This window comes from Alexandromys fortis, unplaced genomic scaffold (genome assembly GCF_014885135.2).
Source record: "Alexandromys fortis isolate MF-2015 unplaced genomic scaffold, M_Fortis_MF-2015_v1.1 scaffold_287, whole genome shotgun sequence".
Lineage (NCBI taxonomy): Eukaryota > Metazoa > Chordata > Mammalia > Rodentia > Cricetidae > Alexandromys > Alexandromys fortis.
Genome location: NW_026068185.1, coordinates 433,928 through 458,598, shown reverse-complemented (window position 1 = coordinate 458,598; position 24,671 = coordinate 433,928). Strand labels below are relative to the sequence as shown.

Here is a 24,671-nt window from a genome sequence, read left to right as displayed (position 1 = left end):
CTTCTCCTTCTCCTTCTCCTTCTCCTTCTCCTTCTCCTTCTCCTTCTCCTTCTCCTTCTCCTTCTTTTTAGGTTTTCAAGACAGGGTTTCTCTGTGACTTTTGGAGCCTGGAACTAGCTCTTGTAGACCAGGCTGGCCTCAAACTCACAGAGATCTGCCTGCCTCTGCCTCCCAAGAGCTGGGATTAAAAGTGTGCGCCACCACTGCTCGGCAGCAATTGATTCTAAACAAAATGCCCAACAAGGAAGAAAATGACTTAAGACACAGGGAAGCTCATGAAAATCCAGGAATTCAACATCTTCACAGCACCAAGGAAGTCCCTAAAATCAGCTAGATTCACTATACTCCTTCCTCCCCAAGCATTTGTGAGTAGTGGGGAGGGGGCAGGGCTCTGTAAATGCCATAGCCAGATCTGTGTGAGACAAGAAGCTCTAGAAAGCCAACAGACTCAATTTCTAGCTTCAAAGAATCAAGCAAGAAAGACAGTTAGATAACAGAATGAATCAAAGAACTGCAAGGCTCATAATTTGAAAATGGCTATCCTGAAACGCACCACTGAAAGCTGTGTTGCCAGGGAAACTGGGGCTCCCTCTTTTAACTTTAGTTTGGTTAATAAAATAATTTAGAAATGGACTCAGAAGGAAGTTAAGAACAATCTCCTTAGAGATGTAAAACTTAAGAGAAAACAACAGAGCAGACAAACTGTGAGCCTTAGCAGCGCTGGAAGAAGGGAGATGAAGGGGAAAAGAGAGAAGGCCATGCCATTTGTAAACAGCTGCATGGTGCACAAGTGGCTGCATAGTGCACAATCGGCTGCATGGTGGACAAGCGGCTGCATGGTGGACAAGCGGCTGCATGGTGGACAAGCAGCTCCATGGTGGACAAGCAGCTGCATGGTGAAAAGGCAGACAGAGAGGGCTCTGGGGAAAGAGTGGGGACCAGGAAAGCATGCCCCAGCTTGGCCAGTGTCTGAATAAGGGATAGGAAAAGGGAAAGGGATGCTTTTGTGAGTAGCTCAGAAGCGTGTGCAGACTCCCCTGCAGATTATACAACGGCCAGATCGTCGGGTGAGGAATACAGTATCTATTCTAACTTAGCACATTTAGATCCAGCTGAGTACCTGTCTCTGTCAGGTTGGTCTGTGGACATGTCTGGATTGTCTTAGTTGATGTACGATCAATTGGGGATCTAAACTGCCAACTAAACCTAAGTCAGAGAGCAGGCCAGCGAAAGAACTGACAAACATCAGAGTGTTCGTCACGACAACAGAAGGAAGCATGAGCAGCATCTTATCAAGAGGCTGGTTACTCCTCCCATCTCTTTACGTCTTCTCAGGTTGGATCAGCTTTACTGGGTACCGGACTCCTGGCCAGGTGACTGACAGTCCCAGCTGGCTCACCTCTTAAGGAAGGAGACAACAGTGTGATGTTCTAATCTTGGAGCAGATCAGAATGCCATGTCTGTACCCAAGCCCAGAGGTGCTCCAAGCAAGAGGACCAATAAAGAGAGGCTAGGCTGATGTTTACTTTTCTAGAGTGACCAGGGAAACAGAAGGTGCGTCCAACGCTGACCAGGAGGGAAGAGTTCATCCTCCACGGTCTCTAAAGCTTTTCATCAGCACCATGGTTAGGAAGACCTGGGGATGTTTAGGAGGTTGAGCCTTGTGAGAGGAAAAGTTACTGAGGGTGGACTTTGAGGGCTTACAGCCTAGGCCTGCTTCCTGTGTGCAGACAAAACGAGCACTTTGTTTCCTGTCAGGTCAAACCTACGCTCCCGCTGCCATACCTCCTTCTCCAGGATGGATTGTGTCTTCTCTAGAACTGTGAGCCAAAATAAGCCCTTTCTTCCCTGAGCTGCTTTGGTCAAGGTATTCTAGCACATCTCCAGGTGAGTAACCGATACAGACACTCACCTCCTTTGATAGGGAGCTTGTTTCACTATGCTCCCAATTAGACCTCAGAAAGAGAGGTAGGGGAGGGAAGGGAAAAGGAGGAGAGGAGGGGAGGATAGGGGAGGGGAAGGAAGAGAAGGGGAGGAGAAAAGGAGAAGGGAGGGGAGAGGAGGGGAAGGAAGGGGAGTGGGAGGTAGCCCAGTCAGTAAGGTGCTTGCCCTGCAGGCAGGAATGGTTGAGTTAGACCCAAGAATTCATGTACAAGAGCACTGTGTCTTAGCTGCTTTTCCTTAGCTGTGATAAAATACCCACACAAAAACAACTTAGAGAGTTTCTTCTGGTTCACAATCAAGGTTACAGTCCATTGTGGTAAGGAAGGAACGGCAGCAGGAACTAGAGACAGCTGGTTACGCTGCATCCAGTCAGGAAGCAGAGAATGGGGACACGTGTGTTCAGTTTGCGTCCTCCTTTTAGGGCAATCCAGGATGCCAGCCAGGGGAATGGTATCACCCACAGTGGGAAGAAGTTCCCATCTCAACCTGATCATTTACCCTACAGCCCCATCTCCCAGGTGATTCCAGAACTCAGCAAATCGACAGTTGTAGCTAACACATTTGCTTATGATTGGCACATGGTTGTTACCCCAAGGCTGCGGAGGTAGGAGACAGGTGGATTCCTGGGCTTGCTAGCTCTAGACCTCCAGTCTACCTAGTCACATTGGGGAGTTCCAGGCTTGTGAGAGAGCCTGCTTCAACAAAGTGGATAGATAATGCTTACAGAATGACAGCTGAAGTTGCCCTCTCACCTCCACGTGTACTCCACTACATACATGAATATATGTAGACAAAGAGAGAAATGAAGGACTCTGCTCTCTTCCCCCTCCCTGTCCTGCTTTCTTTTTAGGTTGCCAGTGTTGACACCAATGTTCTCTTAAAGTATTATGAATTTCTTGCCCTGGCAGCTGGGAAGCTGTAATAAACAACCTCCATCCATGCCCCTTCTTGATCTGCAAAACCTTCTAAAAATGGCCCATCTGTTGTAACACAGGCCATAAAGCTCAGATCTTTCACTCCAACTTAAGATGAGTCCTTAGGTCATTCCACTGGAGAACATCCTCAAACTTCTGCTGAAATGGTTCCATGGAGGCATATAAAGAAACAGTAATAGCCAGCTGTAATGAATAATATAAACTTCTCCCTTGGCTTGAATTTCCCTTCACTCTCTGTAGCTGATTTCCACCCACAAGAAACCAGGAAATTAATTAATCTCAACATGTGTGGTCTAGGAGACCTGACTTGCAATAGCCAAGATGAGTTGGATGCAGAAGAAGTGATTTCATGGACAAAAGGAAGTCTGGGATTGGAGAGCTGGCTGAGTGGTTAAGGCTACTTGTTGCTCTTGCAAACTGGAGTTTGGTTCCTAGCATCCATGTTGGACTTCACACTCACCTGCATCTCTAGCTCCAGGGGATCCACTGCCCTCTTCTGACCTCTTTAGGCATCCATATACACATAAACACAGGTAGACACATACGTGCAAATAAACACAAAATTTTAAGTCTTAACAAAAATGTACATTAACAGGATGATGCAGCACAAGTCAGTGACTAATGGTGTGTCATGATTTTCCGTTCAAATGGTACATGCACAGAAAGACACATGAGCACACATCAAGGCAAAGCCACATGAGCAAGAAGCAAAACAAAGATGAGGGTTCCACAGTCTTATGTCCATTGGAAAAGTAGGTCTCCGATAACCTGAAGAGCTTCTGCTGCTCCGCAGAGATGGCTCACAGTTAAGAGTTCTTTGTGCTCTTGCAAAGGATTTAAGGTCAGGTCAGTTCTGAACACCAATGTTGGGTGCTTCACGAATATCTGTAACTCCAGCTCCAGGGGATTAAATGCTCTCTTCTGACCTCTGTGGTACCCACACACATGTGCAATTATGCACTTGCTGGAAAATGGCTCAAGAATGGAATCATGTGAGAATTCTGAGGGCTTGTGAGAAAATTCCAAAAAAAAAAAATAGATAAGAGTCTTGTGACCTGTTTCTTCAAAAACACAGAATTGTTCTTATAATGTGCTCTTGTGTCCACTCCCAGGAGTATCGGATGGGAGTGTGCTTCCTTTATATTATTCATTACAACTGGCTATTATTGCTTGTTTATATGCCTCCATGGAAAAATATGGTTTGTTTTGGCCACATGTGACTTACCTTATCCTTATCCTTATTCTTGCAACTGAAAAGTTTACTCATGTGACTCTTAACACTTAGAGTATAAACTGTCTGACGTTCTGCATAAAGTTGGCTATTGCATGAGACTTTAGTCCACCTCATTTTTAGGCCCCACTCTTCCAGGTTTATATTGCTAACCACAGGCAGACAGACACACAGATACACATATAAAGAAATAAATTAAACTTCATAAAAAAACCAAAAAATATTTTTCTCCATGACTTTTCAATAACTCTGTGTATTTATTTATTTATTGGTCTGGGGTGGGCGTTCAAGATTCAAAGCATGACAGATGACAATCACAACTAGACCAGTGGTGAAAGAAGAGAGCCTGGACTCTGCGAGAACCACGGGGACAGCAGAGAAGTGTTGGGAAGGAATTACACAATTAAATCACCAAATACTTCAACCGTGTTGGTTTGGAAACAAGGAGGGTGGGGTGTAGCAGGAGTTAGGGTTTGAGGCTGTGGTATGGATCACAGTGCGGTCACCGAGTGCCTTCAGGAAGGTGTTGCTGCTCTAAGTGTGTCCAATTCCTTCTATGTTGCTCTCAAATCATCTCACCTCCATATTTGGGGGAGAATGAACTAATCATTGTAAAGAGGCCAGACTTCCGGTCCTGATTAGTTTTAATTGTAATCTGGAAGCAGCCTAGAACCAACCACCTGGGGGAAGACTCTTGCTGAGGAATTATCTAGATCACATTGGCTTGCAAGAATGCCTGTGGGGGGCTGGAGAGATGGCTCAGAGGTTAAGATCACTGCCTGCTCTTCCAGAGGTCCTGAGTTCAATTCCCAGCAACCACATGGTAGCTCACAGCCATCTGTAATGGGGTCTGGTGCCCTCTTCTGGCCTGCAGGCAGACACACAGACAGAATATTGTATACATAATAAGTAAATATTTTTTTTTAAAAAAGGAATGTCTGTGGGGAGATTGTTTTGTAAATTGGTGTAGGAATACACAGATCATTTGTGGTACCACTGTCTAGGCAGCAAGTCCGGAACAATGTAATAGAAGAAAAGCTCGCTGAGAGCAGGCAAGCAAGGACACACTATTCTCTCTGTGCTCCAGACTGTGGATATGATATGAGCAGCTTGCTTGAGTTCCTGCTTTGACTTCCCTGTGATGATGGTCTACAGAAACAGAACTGTGAGCCAAATGAACCCTTTCCTCCCCTGAGCTTTTTGTCAGGGTATTTATCCCAGCAACGGGAAACACTACTCTGTGACGAGGTACTTCGTGGCTCAAAACGGTGACAAGCTGCCTGGCAGCGACAACTTAAGGGAGGGAGGACTTACTTCAGCGTGTGCTGTCAGAGGATGGTGCGGGATACCATGGCAGCTGGAAGGTGTGGTGAAGAACTGCACATCATGGTGACCAGGAAGCAGAGGGAGAAGACAGGAAGGGGCGGTGACTAATCAGCATGCCTGTGGCTTCTTCAGAATGGGCTCGCACTAGTTAGCCCAGGATAGCCTCAACTACATGTCACTGATTCATCTGTTTCTATGTCTGAATTATGTTCCAGCCTGGTTTCCATCAACCTCTCAGGAGTCCTGCAGGATGTCCCTTTAAAACATCCTTTTGTGTTCTGGGTTGTAAGCTCTTCCCCCGCAGTTTGCATTAATCAGCTGAGCAGCGTGGACGGGGGTTTGGAGGTGGGTAGGTGGACACTTGAGGATGGAGTGTAGTTTCCCACAGTGAGTTTTATTTGACTTCCTAGTAGCCCTGAGACCCATCCATTTTATATCTGCAGTCTTAGGTTCTGCTCCATGAGTAGATTTTTTAAAAATTTATTATTGATATTTTCTCCTAGGCACCTTCAAAAGTGCAGTTTAGTTCACCTATTGCTCGATCATGTTACCATGGTAACTTACTCTGCTGTATCAGAGTATCTGAAGACAGATACCACCGAGAGTTGAAAAAAAAAAAAGAAACTGGAGTAAAACTGAGTACTCCAAACTCCAAAATCACCAAAAGGCATTTGAAAGAAGAATATTTTCATCCCAGGCCAGTGAGATGGCTCAGCTGGTAAAGTTTGGCCTCTGGAACCCACATAAAAGTAGAAAAAGAGAATAGAGCCTTTTGATTTCACGCGTGTGCCTTGGCACACAACATGCATACACGTAACTATAATAAATCAATAAAAAATTAAAAAACAAGCCAGGCCATCATGGCACACACCTTTAATCCCAGAACTTGGGAGGCAGAGTCAGGCGGATCTCAGGCTCCAAAGCTACAGAGAAACCCTGTCTTGAAACCGCCCCCGCCAAAAAAAATTAAAAATAGTATTCTCATTTCAAAGAATTAAGAAAAATTTGAGGGGATGGAAATGCTAATTATTTTTATTCAATCATTATATAATGTAGACAAGTATAAATAGCAAACACAGGGACTGGGCAGATATCACAGTGGATAGGAGCTTTTGCTGCGTACACATGAGGACCTGAGTTCAAATACATGGTAGCACTCACACACAAAGTCAAACATGGCAGGTATGCCTATAACCCCCCAGTGGAAGATTACTGGGGCTTATTGGCTACTAGCCCAACTTCAATTCTAGTGAGATACCCTGCTCAAGGCAGTAAGACAGAGATAGCCAACTAACAGCAACTAGGACTGACAACCTACATTCAGTCCCTGGGACCCACATGGTAGGACAGAAGTGACTCCCTCTAGTTGTCCCCTGCCCTCCACATGCATGTGATGGTACATGCACACATGAACATATACAAGAATATCCATGTAGTAACCTCAGTGGAAGGTGTGCAGACAAGCAGATTCCAGAGCTCTCTGGCCAGCCAGTCCATCAGATCGCTCATCTCAAGGTTCAGTGAAAGACCCTGTCTCAAAAAGTAGTATGTGGTGTGACAGAAGACACCTGCTACCAACCTGTCCTCTCTAGTCTCTACACACTCACACACACAGACTCATGTACCCTCACACATAAACGCGCACACGCATGCACCCACACACGCACACCACACACTCCATCCTACCCAACAGTCAGAAGAGCTAGGCTTCCAGTGGTGCTGAACAGCGCCTGTTTCCTTCCCTGTTCCAGTTCTAGCGCACACATGGCGTGGCCTCTGTTTCCATCCACCTATTCAGTCAGATGTACCATTCTTCAGATTTGTCTGGTATCATATCTTGAGTTCTGATCTTGATTTAAAAATTATTTATTTATATATATTTTTGCATGTGTGGGGAGTGCACGTGCGTATAGGTCAGAGAACAACTTGTGGGAGCTGGTTCTCTCCTTCCACAATGGTTGGATCAGTGATCAAATTCTGGTGGTCAGGCTTGGCAGCAAGTGTCTTTTTTTCCCCACAGGAGGGCGCCAGAGCTCAGGACGGATGCGTTTAGTGGGAATTGTACTCTGGTCCTCTGGGAGGAAGGGCGATAGGGCCACTAGTGCTCTTAACCGCTGAGCCATCTCTCCAGGCGGTTGGCAGCAAGTGTCTTTATTCAGACATCTGGTTGACCCCTTACTCTGACCTTTAGCCTCATAGATATTGAAATTGCAGTGTGTTCATGTGAACAGTCAAAGATTATCATCCAATATCAAAACCATTATTTGGTTTTGGAACTCACTATATAGATGAGGCTGGTCTTGAACTCCTGACCCTCCTCCTCCCAGATTCTCAATTACATGCTATGAAAATGAGGTCAAGGGCATTGGTGTTGTGGCATCTGCTGTCAGCAGCTCTATGCAGCATCAGGCTTGAGGCTAATCTTTGCTCCCCCACACAGCCCTACATCTGCACTCTGGTGCTCTGGCTTCTCCTGCCTGTGTCTTTGGATACAGTCATCATTCTTCTCTGGGAAGAACAGAGGACAAAAGGCCACCTCAGCCAGCCTTAGTCAGGAGTGGAAGAGTTTCAGCTCCGGTGAGTCTCAGGTTTGCTTGAATGCTTGCAGAAGGCAAGGCACAGGAAGGGTTTCGCTCAGGAAAACCAGGTGTGGCACATGCCTGCAACCCCAGTGCTCCTGAGTGACGCGGTAAGATCAGAGAAGCTCAAGGCTATACTTAGCTCAGAGCCTGGTCACCACGGGGTGAGATCCATCTCCCCAGAGCTCTGAGCATGAGAGGGCCTGAAAATGTCACTCAGGTGTTCTGCTTTGTGCCTCCCCACAAAAACAAATAAAAAATCCACTGCCCCAGGCCCAAGTAACCTCTGCCAACTCAGGTCCTGTCAGGGTAGCTGTCCTCTTTGGTTTGGGCATATCTGAGGCCCTCTGCTGCAACACAGGGGAATAGTACTGAAAGACTCCTTTAAGAATTACGTGTGCGGGGCAGGAGAGATGGCTCAGCGGTTAAGAGCACTGACTTCTTCCAGAGGTCCTGAGTTCAATTCCCAGCAACCACATGGTGGCTTACAACCATCTATAATGAAATCTGGTGCCCTCTTCTGGGGTGCAGGCAGAATACTGTATATGTAATAAATGATTTTTTTAAATGAAATCATGTGTAGCACACTAGTGTGCAACGTGCCACAACACACTCGAATTCAGAGAATAATTTGTAGGAGTTAGGTCTCTCCTTCCACCCTGTGGGTCCTGGGTATCAAATGCCAGTCATCAGGATTGGCTGCAAGTGTCCTTATCCGCTGAGTCATCCTGATCTTACTAGCCCCCAAGGCTCCTGTAGCAGCTTCTTGGCAAAAAGCATCCTAAAGCCTACTTGATGGAGAGGTGTGAGGAGCAGGACCTTTTCTGTTTGACTGTTGATTTTGGCAGCTTTGGTTTCTGTGAGCTCATGGCTTGACCATGCATGTAATCCCTGGGCTATCATCCTTCCTCCCATTTTACAGATGAAAAACGGTCCAGAGAGGGGGAGTCACTTCCTCATGTCTCACTGTAAGCTGTTCCAAGATGCAGCAAGCTGCTGTCCTAGAAGCTCTCATGTTCTCTGCTCTGTCCTTCTCCAGATGATTGATAAATCTCCACGGAGGCAGAGCGATGACAAAATTCCCATTAATACCTTTGAAGCTTAAGATCCAGGCAGGCTCTTCCAGGCCGAGCTTACCTCACGTGCTTTCTTTGATGTGTACATGGCCTTGATGTTCCAAAGGCCAGCTGCTTGAACACTAACTCCTTTCCCTGAGCTCAGGCATTGTGGCCCCAGAGAGCAGGGATGCAGAGCAGCCGGACAACTCACAAATAGCAGAGGCAGAAAGCAAATCCTAAGAGCTGCATCTTTGGGTTCTTAGGATGAATACAAAGCCAGATTAAAAAGAGACCTGGGGTTGGGGATGTGGCTCAGTGCTTGCCTAGTGCGCATTAATTCACCAATACTACAGTAATCACAGCCTTCCAGGAGGCAGGGAGATTAGAAGTTCAAGGTCATCCACTAGCACAGTTTGGTGTCAGCCTGGACTACCTGAGAACCTGCCTAAAAATAAATAAAAATAAGAGAACTGGAAAAAAAATATTCTTAGTTTTGAGATTCTCAGGTGGCCCAGGCTGGCCTCAAACCTGCTATGTAGCAGATGTCCCTGAAGTCTTGGTCCTGGAATTACAGATGTGGCCCACCTTGTTTGTCAAACTACTGAATGGCTGTAGAGAACCAGCTTGCTAAATACTTAGGAACCCGAGTGGGTAGGTATGTCTGCTGCCAATGTGATGTCAAGTACAGCTACTGCCTGGCTGTCCAGTGGGAACCAGCTGTTCCCAAAGCCGCAGCCTTAGCACGGGAAGTGGTTATCCTTGTTTCTGCTCTTCAATCTGTCTGATTCAGCGTGGGCAGGTGTATCTGGCTGGTCCAGACCAGGTCTCAGGAAAGTAAATGGCTTTCCTGATGAGTTGTCTAGTTACTTTCCTCACTGGTTCCTGCCAGGTATTTGGTAGGAACAACTAAGGAAAGGAAGGGCTTACTGTAGCTCACAGTCAGAGGGCACAGTCCACTGCGGTGGGGAAGGCACGCAGGAGTGGCATGAGGCGGCTGGTCAAGGCGTCCGTGTCAGGGCCGGAGGTGCCAACACTGATGCACTGCAGGGCGGCAGTCTACAGAATGGTGCTGTCAAGTGGGCCTTCCCTCCTTAGTTACGCCTTTCTGGAAACATCCTAAGGTGTTTTCACAGTGAACCTAAATCCTACCAAGTTGACTGTCACAGTCACTTGGTGACCTCAGCACTCCTCCAGGACTTGAACAGTATGGTTTGCAAACAGGAAGTCTAGATGCTGCATACAAACTCAAAACCAAAAACCTTCCTTCCCATCACAGGCATGGATGCTGAATCAAGGGGATGGCTTCCTTCCAAAAGGCACAGGGCCAAGGAAAATGTTTTATCTCCTGTGTGGGTACCAACCACAGACTGAATCGGCACAAATGAGCAATCCCAGGCTGCCTATAGCTGCTTCTTCCCACACAAGGCTGTCAAACAAAGGTACAGCTGCTTCCCTCTGGCAAGCTAGCATCTGCCTCTTGAGGACAATTATTTGTGGACGACTACACATATTAACACCATTTCCTGTGCTGGTCTTTCAACTGGCCAAGACCACAGCAGAGTGCCAGGTACTCATGGCCATGATGAGTACACAGGAGGCAGAGGTGTAGACGCAGATGTGAGGCAGGAGGCAGAGGTGAGATGCAGATGTGAGGCCAGCCCAGTCTATATAGCAAGCAGCAGGCAGAGCTATACAATGAAGACTGTCAAAAAACAATGGTCAGGGCAGACAAGATTCATCTAGATACTTACATATGGGGATTCAAGACTTTACAAACCCAACTAGACGAGAAGCACTCAAGCAGGCTCCCTGCCCCACCAGTGGTCAGCTAAACACCCCCCCCCCCCCGGGGGCGAGGAAGACAATCTCAGTGTCTTGTATGCAGGGAATGAAGACAACTGTACTCACACAGGCATGTATACACACAATTGAACAAAAATTTAAGAAAGGCTCCTGAAGACATAATTATTAAGTGCCAGGAGTTAGAAACTTAAGAAGCTAAGTAGCCAGAATTTAGTGGCATCTGGCAACTTCAAAGGACAATAAAATAAAGCTTGGTAGTTAAAGGCCACCCAGAACACTCTAGAGGGCAAGGACTCAGATCTGACTGAACCACTGTTCAACAGACTTTTGTTTATGGGGCTCTCGGGAAGTCAGCTCTGACCTAACGCCAAGCACTGTCCAGGATGATGTTTCAGAGTGCTGGTGGCTTGGGTTCGTCCTCTGCACTGAGCTGGAGGAAGTTCACCCCAAGGTGTGCGGTCGAGAAGCTAAATGAGCATTACCATTCTGTTTTCTCACTTTCATGAGAAACAGACATAACAGAGGCCTGAGGCTGATAATCACTCCACATAGAGACAGGCTCTTCTTTCACACCCAGATTCATTGATAATGCCAGGGATCCCTACTAGTGCGGCAAGCACTTTACCTCTGTTGCTTTAAACACTTGGGGTTACAATTGGGCCCCAAATACCTATGTGTAGTCCCAATCAGCTGGAACAGACTTTCAAAACGGGATACACAGCAGTCATCTCTGGTGGACCTCAGTCATCCAAGGATTCACCTGTCTTTACCTCTCATCTTGCTTTAGGAATGCTGGAACTGTTCAGGCCCTACTACGACTGTATTTTAAGTCGTTTCTGAGGATTTGAACTCAGATTATTCATCTCCACAGCCAAATTATGTGTGTGTGTGGGGGGGGTAGCAACCAAAACAAGAGCCAACTAATAAAATCCCACTGTTAAAAAGTCAGGAATAGCTGGTGGTTATTAAAGACACGACTTTAATTCCAGTACTCCGGGGAGGCAGAGATAGGCAGATTTCTAAGAGTTAAAGGCCAGCCTGGCCTAAAGAATGAGTTCCAAGACAGGCTCCACAGTTACAGAGAAGCCCAGTCTTGAAAAATAAAAAGTCAGGAATATACAACAGAAGCGGTACTACTTTATGTCCACGTTCCTATGTGCACATGTAGAGGCCAGAAGTTACCTATAGCTTCCTCAGTTGCGTTCCACCTTCGCTGCCGAGATAGGGTCTCTCTCTGAACACGGAATGATATTTGGCTAGACCAGCTGGCTAGGAAGCTCCAGGACCTGCCTGTCTCTGGCTCCAAGGCATTCGAGTTACATGTGCTGCCATGCTCAGCATTGTTCACGGATGCTGAACTCAGGATCTGTGCAGCAGCACTTGATTACCCACTGAGTCATCTCAGCTGCAGTGGCACCTCTAAAGATGTTCACTATTTACTCCCAACAGTCTTTTCCCTTACATACTTGTGGCATTTTCAGGGGCTCCAGGTTATTGCTAACGTTCAAGAAATAAAAATCCAGCCTATTTTGTCCATCACTGCGTCCCTCCTTATACCAAAAAGGAAAGGTATAAAAGACGTTAAAACAATGACATGACTTTTTATGGGAGTATTTAAAAATAAAAATTATCATTCATAGCAAAGACAAAAAGATCCTAAAGGTGATTTTAAAAAGTTCCTTCTTAAAGAAAAAGGGGGAAATTAGGGCAAAGTCCAGGTAGAAAACCATTCCTGTCAGTGAGAAAACTGCCTGCGGTCCGCTGTCTTCTTGCTGATGTGTTTAAAGATCTTGGACTTCTCCACTTTCTTTGTTTTCTGGTAGCCAAATCCACCGCCACCTCCTCTCTTTTTAAGCTTGCCATCATGGCTGCTCACATCTACAGATGAATGTTAAGGAGGTGAAGCAATAAAGAGGACTCCAAGCTGTATCAGAGAAAACCTCAACACGGCCAGCACTACCCCTGTGCCACTCTCTGCTTGACAAATGGAGATGTGGGACCTGAGGCTGGACAATGAACATGCAGGAGACCAGGAGTAACAGAGAGCTTGTACACAAAAATGAACAGGAATGACTTTGACCAATCTGTCCCGGATTTCCCTCACAAGTTACTGCAGCATAATTAAAAGCAGTCTTCCTCGTATCGAATAACCAATATATAAACACACACACACACACACACACACACACACACACGATTGCAATGGAACCACCGGGAAGGTTCCTTTGCTCTTTACCTGGAGCAAGGCTTAGGTCTGTTTTCTGTGGCTAGCCTTGCCATTTCCTTATAGATAAATAACCTTCTGATGGCCCTATGAGGCCAGGAACCTTGAAAGCTCTTACCCACTCTCTCTAGTTGCTTCCCACCTCTGCTTCTACACCGAAGACACAACTAACTACCTGCCTCTCACTGACAGTGGTACCCCCACTGCCCTGTTCAATGTCATTCTGTGTGTACAAATGTAGTGCGCTACAACCTTTGGAGATGTTTGGTTCTCCCCTTCCACCATGGGTCCTGGGGGTCAAACTTGGGTTGCTAGGCTTGCTGGGAAGATGCTTATATCCACTGAGCCATCCTTAGTTCTTTAGAGATTTAAATCCTGAGCTTGGTAATTCCCAGCCCAGTGACAAGTCCTTGCCGATCCCTTCTGTGCTACTAACAGACAGACACAGGCTAGGATGAACATCATCAGAGCCTTTGGCCGGCAGCTGTTCCAACTCACTGCTAAGACCTAACACCCCCGCTAAGGCCTGTAATTGCAATAAATTGTAATAAATAATGAAGAAAGGATACTCAGATCAACGAAGGGAGGAACCTTAAAGCCAAAGGACAGAGCCACCTGAGGCAAGTTTAAGTTGTTCACATCGAAGATCTGCTTGAGAGAGTGGGAGTCGTAGGCTCGTATGTAGGACTTGTATGCTTCCTGCGCGGACTTATGGAGAAAATAGTTCTTTTCGATCAGCTTTTCCAGCTAAAACAAAGAAAAAGGGCAGATTTCAACTATTAGAACAATTATCCTACAAAACCACTTGTCTTTGTACACTTGGTCTGGCTTTGAACTCTGGGGAAACCAGGTAGAAAAGGAACCTTAAGACCAGCATCATCGCAAGTGGGAGGAAGCCTGGGGGCGTGACTGTGAACCCCACAAGGCAGCACCGACAGGCGACCCCTCCCCTCAGAAGACACAAAGAACATACCTGAGACTGAATATCAGAAACTTTTGACCAGGAAAAGTCGAACTGATTCAGTGGAACCTAGAGAAACAAAGTTCAGATGTTAGTACGCGGTAACTCAGATTTAGCTGCATGAAAGGTTATAAGTGTCCCATCAGCAGGCACAGCAAGGGGCAGCGCTGGAGATGTCCAGGTTCGTGGAACCCCAGGACAGGGACTGTGATCTGCTGCTTGCTGCCTCTTGTCATTAGGTGTTCCATCTCTGGCCTGCTGAGTTGACATGACTACACCGTGGGAGCCTGCATTTCTTCCTCTTCAAAAGCTGAGAGGAGGAAACAAGCAGAGGCAGGGGCCACTAAAGCTCTACCCCTAAGATTTCCAGGACTGTGACATTCAGGGTGATAAATGACTACTTTCCCCTTTTTCCTAATAGGGTTTTAGGTTTTACTATGTAGTCCTGGCTGGTCTTGAACTTGCTGAGACTCTCCTGCCTCTGCTTCTTGACTGCTGGGATTACAGGTGTGTAATCCATACCAGGGATAACTACTTTCCCCCCCCCTCTATACCAGGAGAGGGTCCTTAATACTGCTCTGCCTTGTGCCTGATGCTTGTGATACCAAGCCTGGTGATTCTAGCTCCCCAAGGATTCATCAATTATTATCTCCTACTTAACTAAGAAAGCACAGAAACTGTGTGTGCTATGGACTGGGGAAGAAAACAGGTCTGTAAGAACCTCCTGCCTTCCCCTCAGAGAGCTTGCCTGCAGGTAAGAAATGGAGCATTTGTGTGCTGGAAGCAGATGGTTGGAGACAGACAACTCACTGAAATCAGTGTCCTGTGGAGACCCAGAAAGAACAGCGAGGAGAGTGCAAAGGCCTCAGGGCAATTTCAGAAACTGTGCCTTATTACAGGAAGGGGAAATGCACATGGTAAGACTGTGCTAGGAGGGTGTCATGGTGCCAGTCAGGGACAAGCTGGCCCGCCATGTACCCACTAGGCCTATCAAGAAGGAGGCCAATGCAGTCTGGATGCATTCTGTTCTGGCAGGCTGAGATAAGGGCAGACAGGTGAGCTGGGGATTGAGCAGATGGTGACTGGAATATATGCAAAGCACTTTTCCAAAAAGGCAGAGAGGAGCAGAGCCAGGGCAGTGTCAGCCCCGATGGGAGCAGTAGGAGGCTGAGTTGAGGGCTGAAGCAGGAGCTGCGCATGGAGACTTGAGATGGCAAAGCACTGGCAGCCTGGGGAAAGAGTCAAGGGAGGGAGGCTGGTGCACAAGGGCACAGATCTGCTGCTCTTCTGAGATCTGCACAGCAGACTGCAGGGATGCTAGGGGAGCGGGCAGGGTTGACCAGGGCTGCAGAGAACTGGAAAGGAGAGCTCCCACAGTGCTGGGGATTGAGCCCGTTCCTCCTGTCAATGCCTCCTGTGCCAGGAGCAGATGCCATCTCACCTAGTGACTCTCTGTACCTGTTATGACAGCACCTCCTCAACTTTAGTCAACATCTGCAGAGATGGCACCTGAGGAGAGTCCTCACAGTGGGATTCCTTCCAACTCAGGGTTTTCCAAACAAACGCATTTACCTTGGATTGCTTCAAGTAACGAAGGAAACCCAACTCTTCAGGGCGCAGGATGAGCAGGGCATGCCCTCTTCCGTTCAGGCCCCGAGCCGTTCTACCCACACGATGAATGTATTCCTGTAGTGAGGCAGAAAAGCTGGGTTATGAGTCCACATTCAGCATTTAGACTCCGTCCTGTGATCAACGGAAGCATGCCAGCACACCTGCACAAGGTGTACCAATCACAGGGCAGAGCCAACTTCACCCTCACCACACACTGGGCCAGCATTCCCTCTGCAGATACCACCCCTTAGCAGGGACAGACACGAACACAAGATAAGCGGCACACACCAGCCATATTAACACCGTGTAAAGGAAGCCCCACAAGCCAGATTAACTATAAGGTGTAGTTCATCTTCAGAGTAGCTTTCTATGAAAATTATGCTTCAATGCTAGTCAACAATTTATTACAACTCATTGCTTCTTCAAAGTACTCCTTTCACGTGTGATGTATGCACATATGTGTAGAAGTCAGAGTGTAGACCAAGATACTGTTGCTCTCCACCTTGTTTTGAGGCAGTATCTCTCAACCTGGAGCTTGCTGTTTCAGTTAAGTTGCTGCACAAGCCCTGGGAACCCATTTGTCTCCTGCTGGGGTTACAGATGTACTCTACCCCGCCTGGTCTTTACACGGGTACCCATTCTACTATAGACATTACTGACCTTTACTTATCTACTTCCTTACAAAATTGCCATTTCCTTCTGAAACCGGCTGGACACACCAGTCCAAGGATTTTGTGTTCCTAACTTAAAAGTGACAGACACTCCTTAAACCTCTTTGCACATATACCCCTAAGGTCCCTGACACTTATTAACACCAGTAATACTCTACAGCGGACCAAGCAGCTGCTCTGTACAGGTAAGTGTCATGGATGTGAAATGACATATCTCCCTGAGCAGCAAGTGTACTCTTACACATAAACCCATTCTGAAGACACACGTTACCTTGGGGTCATCGGGAGGGTCATACTGAACAATCCAGTCAACTTCAGGGATGTCCAGCCCTCTGGCTGCCACATCTGTGCACAGCAGTATCCCTGAATCTGCGTTGCAGAATTGGAAGAACGTGGTTGTTCGCTTATTTTGCTTTTGCCTTCCCTAAATTCAAAAGCAACAAGAGCACAAAACCCATTCAAGTTGTTTGTGAGAGTTCAATGTAAAACCAGCCAACTGTGGAGCTGCTACCACACTTTAGCACAAGCTTACTCGGGCCCAAGCCCTATGACTCCAACTATAACCCAAGCCTGTGAAAGGGATGGTGTCTCTTGGGTGACTGTCCAGGCAGGGAGATGTCTCTATCATTTCTAGTTTTGGAAGTTGCTTACTTACTTCTTATTTACTTAGGTAATATTATATCCTTCCGGAGTCTTTGATGAAGTTGAAGAATGGATAGTTAGTTTTCCTTTGTTATGATAAAAGATAAAATAGATATAAATATTGTAACTATAATTCTTGCTTGATAACTGTTTTGTTATATGTAATTTTACTATGAAAGCCTTTCTTTTTTGTTTAAACAGAAAAAAAAGGAAATGGTGTAGGAGGGTCTTCTATGTGTTGCTTTCATTAGTTGAATAAAGAAAACTGCCTTGGCCTTTTGATAGGGCAGCCCTTAAGTGGGTGGAGTAGACAGAACAGAATTCTGGGAGGAAAAAGGCAGTGTGGCAGACACCATGGCTCTCCTCTCCGAGATGGACGTTGGTTAGACTCATGCCGGTAAGCCACAGTCAAATGGCGATACACTTTAATGGAGATGGGTTAAACTGATATGTAAGAGTTAGCCAATAAGAGGTTAGAACTAATGGGCCAGGCAGTGTTTAAATTAATACAATTTCCGTGTGGTTACTTTTGGGGGTTAAACTAGCCAGAAGTCAGGCGGGATGCAGCCCGCTCTCCTTACAACACTTACTCCTTTTTAAGTACTTTCTTTTTCAGATTTTATTAGCCTGTACTTACCTGTGTTTGGTTATAACCGTCGGTGCCAACTACCGAACTCCAATCACACTGACCCATCACCCTCCTCTATCCCCTCCCACTCCTTCAGATCCTTTCCTCTTCTAACTAATGCCCTTCTGTTTTCACGTCTGTGTGATCCAGGGAGCTTACAAGAGCACAGGTGAGGGTTACTTGCAGGCAAGTGAGCACCCAACCAGTGCTACTCCACTAAAGAAATGTCACTCAAACCACCATTAGCTTCCTAAAGAGCCTCAGAGAGGGGCGGAGCCTTGTGAGGCCCTCTCACCAGCCATTCTTCTTCAAGTAATAGCAGCTGCTTTCAGACCATTGTCCCCTCCCTACCTGATCATCCACTGGAAGATGAACCACTCCTCCACCCCAAAGTGCACAGAATGTCATACAAAGGCTTACCCCATTTCTCAACAAGCTCCCTGCCACCACTTACATGGATGGCCAAGACAGGCAGGTCGATGTAGTTCAGTAGCTCGTAGTGGTACTTCACAGACATACACGAGGAAAAGAAGACCATCACTTTCTTCTTCCGGTTCTTCTTAAGGAATGTGAAGAGCAGAAGGAACCTCTTCTCCGAGGGACACACAACATATCCCTGAATAGGGGCAGTGAACAGATTACTCACAAGGCATTTTAGCTTCATTAAGTAGCAAAATGTGTCTAAAGACAGCAATATACTGCCAGGCCTTTCTGCCACATTTAAAGACTACACCAACTCCAGTTATATGGAACTATTTACTTATCAAGACTTCACCTTGGAGTTATGAAGACAGCTCAGCAGGTAAAGGGCTGAGGACCAACACCCATCCATGTAATTGTGTAGTCCCAATGCTCAGGAGATGGGATTAGTGTGTCAAGCTGGCTACCTAGATTAGTTAAATCTGCAAGCCTAGGGGTCTAATTAGATTCCCCTCAATATTCAAATGGTGAGTGATCATGAAGACACCTGACTTCATAGGCATTCACTCTCAAACATACACTTCCTCAAGATTAAACTTGTCTCCATTAACTCAGACCAGGCACCTCTTTTCTACCTTGCACAGCGATGCACTTGCTCCTCCAAGTTAGCTTCCTCTCTATCACCCAACTTCCCTGGCACCTTATAGGGAGCATTTTTTTTTCATTTTTTTTATTGTTTTTAATGAGCTATACATATTTTCCCAATATGCAGATTACTAAAAAGTTCTAGCTGCATTGCAATCAGCAGCAACTGATGCTTCTTCCCACAAAAAAAGCAGCATCAACAGAACAGATGCTGGCTTCCCCTGACTTCACAGTACTTTATAAGCAACTAAGAGACATCACACCCATGTCTGTTGCTCTGACTTATATGTTGGTCAATCCACTTGCTCTGTTCATCACTCTGAACAAGCATCAGGGCACACGGAGACCCTACAGGGCTTTACTTATTTACTCTGTAATATGTATAAGCTATTTATTAACAGTACCTGCTCAAGTCCATCCACTGTGGCAACCTCTTTATCATCATCGACACCCACATACAATGGCTCTTTTTTCAGAGAAATTCTTGCCAAGTCTTCAACTTTTCGAGTTTGTGTGGCAGAAAAGAGCATGGTTTGCCTGCGTACTGAAACAACACAAAAATAATCCAAACCTTCCAAAGAATCTCATAATCACTTCATGATCACACTTTAAGCAGAAATTCCTGAAAGGGGATATGTTATTGGTATGGACTCCCCAGATATCGTCTATATCTTAGGTGAGATGAACAAATCCAATCCATCCTAAGCAAATTAAACCAAGGGATGGGTAGTTAGGGCTTTCCAGTCACCATCAATACTGTCGTGAAGTTATTCATGAGAAAGGGAGCTATATAATGCAACTTGTAGTCAATGCTTATGGAAATGCCAACAGCTGCGAACAGCACACACACCTGCCAGCAGCTGAAATGAGCAGACATACTGCAGTCACACAGCAGCATCACCAAGCATCTACAAGATGCTGGACTGGACGGGAAAAGAGGAGCACACACTGCCGCTCACTATACCTTCAAGATTTGGAAAACGTGGGCTCCTTCCTGTACAGGGACCAAGAAAGCTACTCAACAGCAGAAAGAGAACTTATTTGTACGGGTGGGGCTAGGGGACTGCAGTGGCCATGAACTCTTCAGGTGGAGGACATGCCTATCATTGTGCTTGCAGTTATGACTCTCAAGGGCTACACATGTTAGAATATCAAAAATTACAGACTTTAATTTAAATGGTTTACTTATAATTTTTAAATTATGTGTCTGTGCCATATGGAGATAAGAGCGGATGACAGCAGAGGAGGGACTCAGCCAAAAAACTCAACTCTTACAAGGAATCTTTACATTAAAACTATTGAACTAGCATTTTTGCTTATGAAATGGTAATGTGTTGTAAGAAGATGCATTTCAAATTACTACTGAAGATGACAGGCACAAACTGCTCACGTAGCCACAGGAAAATTCTGGTTATTAAAACAATATTTTCCCTATAAGATCTCTAACCACAGACCTCTGACTACCCTGTGAGTCCTATGCAGATGCCACCTACTCACCTGGCAAAAGTTTAATAATTTGCTTTAATTCTTCTTCAAATCCAACATCCAAGATACGATCAGCCTCATCAATAACAAGACACTGAAGGTTCTTGTACATGAACCCTGGAGTATTCTGCATGTGGTCTAGAAGCCGGCCGGGGGTGGCCACGACAATGTTGATACCATTGGTGAGCTTCTGTGCTTCAGCAGACCTGTTTCTGCCACCCATTATCAGCCCGTACGTGTGAACATGGTGCGTCATCAGTTCCTTAAGAACACCAAAGGTCTGCATGGCCAGTTCTCTGGTAGGAGAGAGAATCAGGACTCCTGTTCCTGGAAGGCAAAAAAGGTGACAAAAGCCCATTGCCACAGGTTCTTACAAGGTTCACCTCCGACTAATTACAGTACAAAGAAACAGACACTTACCATTCCTGGGCATAAACTTTAACTTCACAATGAGCTCGATCACAGGGATGAGGAAAGCCAGAGTTTTGCCACTGCCGGTTTTAGCAGCTGCTAGAAGATCCCTTAATATTGCAGAAGAGAAGGATGTTCATTCAACTCATGCAGATGCATACTGAACACCCACCACAAGCTATGAGCAGGTTCTAGGCACTGTGTGAGGATTCCAAAACACAGTTCCCTGCCTAGCCATCTAGGCCTTTAACATAAGCCAGGCACGAATACATAGAACAATCAGTGGAACACACATATGTTTCCTTTACCACCGCACAGTCTTAAGAACAGACAGGAATGCCCCAGTATCAATGTCAACCATACCTGCCTTCCAGAAGTGGCCTGATACTTTTATGTTGGATCTCAGTCATGCGCTTGAAGCCCATTTCCTCTATAGCCTTCAGAGTGTTTTCATTGACGAGGTTAGACAAGGAAGCAAACGAAGTGTCCTCAAAAGCCCCTACATGGAAGATTGTTCACTGTCAGCAAGCCGGTCTGTTCAAAGTGAGTGCTGGCACAGCTGCCTAAAACCATGCCGCTTCTTAGAAGAGCGTCTCACAGTACGAGGAGATTAAAGTTCAATCACTGCTAACAGGTACTAATGAGAAAATAGTCCACAGAGAAATCAAAATGTAAACATTGGGGCTGGAGAGATGCTCAGTGCTTAAGAGCACTTGCTGCTATTGCACAAGACCTGGGCGAGGTTCAGCGCCCACATGGTGGCTCTTAACCATCCAGAATTCCAGTCCCAGGGGTAAAATGACTTCTAACCTCCACAGGCACCAGGCATACACAGTGCACATACATAAATGCTGGGAAAGTACACAGACATTTAAAAAGTATAAAAATTAAGCATAATAAAAACTGAAGCCTAAAGCCAACCAAAAAAGTAAACAACCTGATTCCAACAAGAGTCCTGAGAAAGCACAGCACCCCGAGGCTCTTTAGTAGTTAGGGTACCAGAGCACTCCCATGGCCTGGACACTCAGCCATGCCCTGATTAGCTGTGGCTTCTCGGCTTGGCAGTAATGATGGTCCTTACTTGTGACCGATGGTCAACTCCCAGGCTTTCTTCCTTCTAGTTCTGAGAAAACACACCCATAACCAAATCTTTTTTCTTTTTTTGGTTTTTCAAGACAGGGTTTCTCTGTTGCTTTGAAGCCTGTCCTGGAACTAGCTCTTGTAGACGCCAGGCTGGCCTCGAACTCAGAGATCTGCCTCCCGAGTGCTGGGATTAAAAGCATGTGACACCAGTGCCCAGTCCCAAATTTTTATTTGCATTTTCAGTGTGGCATCTGATAAAGCAATAGGTTTATACTAGTTTTATAAAATAGGCTTTGTTTTATGATTTTGCCCAACTAGAGGCCAAATAAGAGTTCTGAGCATAAGACTCCTAGCACTGGGGAATACGGAGCCTGAACTAGCCATCTCCTGTAATCAGGCAAGGTTTCCAGTGTAGGGAATGTGACAATCCCAGTCCACAAACAAACCCTTCGGCCTACAATTTGTTCTGCCTATAATATGAGTTGAGGTAAGAAGGTGGCCAGAGAACTCTCTTTAGGTGCATGGGAAATTCTGGACCTTGTGTATGCTGGGCAAGTGGCTGTCCTATGTATCTTGATGCTCTAGATGTCACTCTAGATGTCAGTAGACTGTCCTAATCAGATGCTTGGAGTGTAGAACTTTTGTTGCTAACCTGGACATTAAGAGTTAGTTGCAGCCAGGTGGTGGTGGCACACGCCTTTAATCCCAGCACTTGGGAGGCAGAGGCAGGCGGATTTCTGGGAGTTCAAGGCTGGCCTGGTTTACTAGAGCTAGTTCCAGGACAGGCTCCAAAGCTACAGAGAAACCCTGTCTCGAAAAACCAAAAGAGTTAGTTGCTTGACTTGGGGTGAAAAATTGTCCAGGCTGAGAACCACCTCTATAACTTGTCTATTTTTCCCTTTTCTCTGTAGGCTGTGCTCAGTACTATACCATCAGATCAATTCAGCCATCTTGATTAAGTATTAAAATGGTCCAACCTCAGTATTTTAACAAGGAATAAAGCAATCGAACAAAATCCCCCAAGTCAAATCTGATTGGAACAATACATTCTAATCTAAATTCTTGAACTTTAAGGATCCCAGAAGCTATTAGGAATGTAGAGAAAGAAAAAGATGAAAAAATTGTCTTGGTATCAAAAGGAGAAGATAAAGGAAAACAGCACAAAGCTATAAAAATCATTGCTTGCTGACAATTATTATTTTTCCCTGGTAATTAAAAGTCACGATAGAACTTTCAATCATGCAACAGAGAAAAGTGACTGTTCCAAGCCATCACCTGTCAGCCCCAGGGGCAGGCTGGGGACTTCCTTGTCATCTGGCTTCTCCACAGCATCTTCTGCTTCAAGAGCCACAGTGCTTTCTTCAGTTTTTGCTTTTTTGGTGTCTTGGTTTAAAAAGCAAACAAACAAAAAAGTAAATAAAACCTACTTTGTTATTAAAATAACAAGTGAGAACAAAAGAATACTTTTCAAAGTTTAACATTCAACATTTATTTGTCAGAAACCTTTTTCAGGAAGAACCTTGTTCAATATTTAAAACTTTGAGGCATAAATCATTTACAAACAAAACAATGTTTTAACGTTACTTAAAATGCATTACATTATCCTTAAAGAGTAACATCAGGACAGCCTCACACGTCAGGAGGAAAGCAGCACATGTGCAATTCCAGCAATCTTAACTTAAATTCCCAGACAGCAGCATTTTCTCCCCTTGCTTTTACATTCTGCAAGTCACTTCTGCTTTGAAGATGAACATTAAGAGTGTGGGGCTCTCCCTGTTCCCACACAGGGAGAGGGCAATGGCTCCTTAGCTGGTGATAGAAACGGGACTGCTGTGGAGTTGTAAGTGAAGGAGGAGCGGCAGAGCCTTCTAGCTTCTTTCTTCCTTATTCAACTTCTGCAGGATGGCTCCCACCTACTGTCCAGAACATTCCACTCACGCCTCTTCAGCACTGCACACTGGGCTCCAGTGAGCAGGGAGGGGTTGCTGACCTGGCTCACCCCACCTCAATTTGTTCACTCCACAGAAGGCTCATCTCTTCACCAGAATTTACTATCCCCTTCCTGCCTCCCGCTCTTTAAACCCTGCCCCGTACTTTCTGCTCACTTGGAAACCAGTGTCTTATTTATTCACAACTTTCCTTCATGTTATTTTACATATTCTGCAAAGAAGCCTCCATATTGGGGAGAGGGCAAAAGACATGAAGTACCTTATAAAATTAGCAAATACCTTCAGACAAAAAAGCTCACGGAGATACTGCCCATCACCAAACAAGATCCACACACTGTCAATTAAAGTTCTGAAACTCTGAAATATGTAAAATGCAAACACTATGCCATGGTATATTCAGTTTCTTTAAAAAGCCCCACTAACTGCTCACCAAACTCCTTAGTAGAATATCAAAAACTAAAGAAATTATTACCAAATGTCAGTTTTTCCCAAGGTTAGTGAACTTAAAAACATGACACAAGTTTGGGAAAAAAAAACTAAAACCCACCTCACTCCTCCACCAACAACATGTCTTTTAGCGGCCAGGCTAGTCTCTCATACATAGGTGCACACAGGGGATAATGCACACACAGCGATGGAGGGACGCGAGCCACAGCTCAAAAGTTACCCGAATGGCAGAGTCAAAGAAAACAAACCTACCAGGCTCTGAGTCATTTGCCATTTTCCTCTTTTTCTTCTTCTTTTTCTTTTTTGATTCTGAATCAGGAGATGGCGCTGCTGCTGTTTCTCCATTGGTTAAAGCAGTAGGTTTCTGGGGTATCTTTTCAACTTTCGAGTTTTCCACTGTCTCTTCAGGCAAGCCTCCACTTTGTGCTTCTGCTGAGCCCACCCTCGCAGCATGCTTTACGGTTTTCTTAACTTTTCTGACCTTTACCTCTTCTTTGGGCACATCTTCATTGGAAGGTTGGGATAGGCTCGTGTTTGATGCTTCTTGCAGCTTCAGGTTTCGCTGCCGCAGCTTGATGTTCCGCTTCTCGATCTTCTTGCGCAGGAGTTTCATCTGTA

The 24,671-nt window shown here is 45.7% G+C and overlaps 1 protein-coding gene across 1 annotated transcript in view; it reads right to left on the bottom strand.

The window, feature by feature from the left end:
* Positions 1-6,450: 6,450 nt before the first annotated feature.
* Positions 6,451-24,671, bottom strand: part of Ddx18 (DEAD-box helicase 18) — a 20,169-nt gene continuing 1,948 nt past the window's right edge. The window contains exons 2-13 of the mRNA XM_050129331.1: positions 24,306-24,596; positions 22,933-23,040; positions 20,938-21,073; positions 20,584-20,684; positions 20,176-20,490; positions 19,083-19,222; positions 18,068-18,229; positions 16,615-16,767; positions 15,634-15,747; positions 14,074-14,130; positions 13,670-13,847; positions 6,451-12,754 (exon numbers count right to left, since the gene is read on the bottom strand). Of these exons, the coding sequence (XP_049985288.1) occupies positions 12,612-12,754; positions 13,670-13,847; positions 14,074-14,130; positions 15,634-15,747; positions 16,615-16,767; positions 18,068-18,229; positions 19,083-19,222; positions 20,176-20,490; positions 20,584-20,684; positions 20,938-21,073; positions 22,933-23,040; positions 24,306-24,596 (1,898 nt within the window). The 3' untranslated portion in view covers positions 6,451-12,611. The remainder of the gene's footprint in view (positions 12,755-13,669; positions 13,848-14,073; positions 14,131-15,633; positions 15,748-16,614; positions 16,768-18,067; positions 18,230-19,082; positions 19,223-20,175; positions 20,491-20,583; positions 20,685-20,937; positions 21,074-22,932; positions 23,041-24,305; positions 24,597-24,671) is intronic.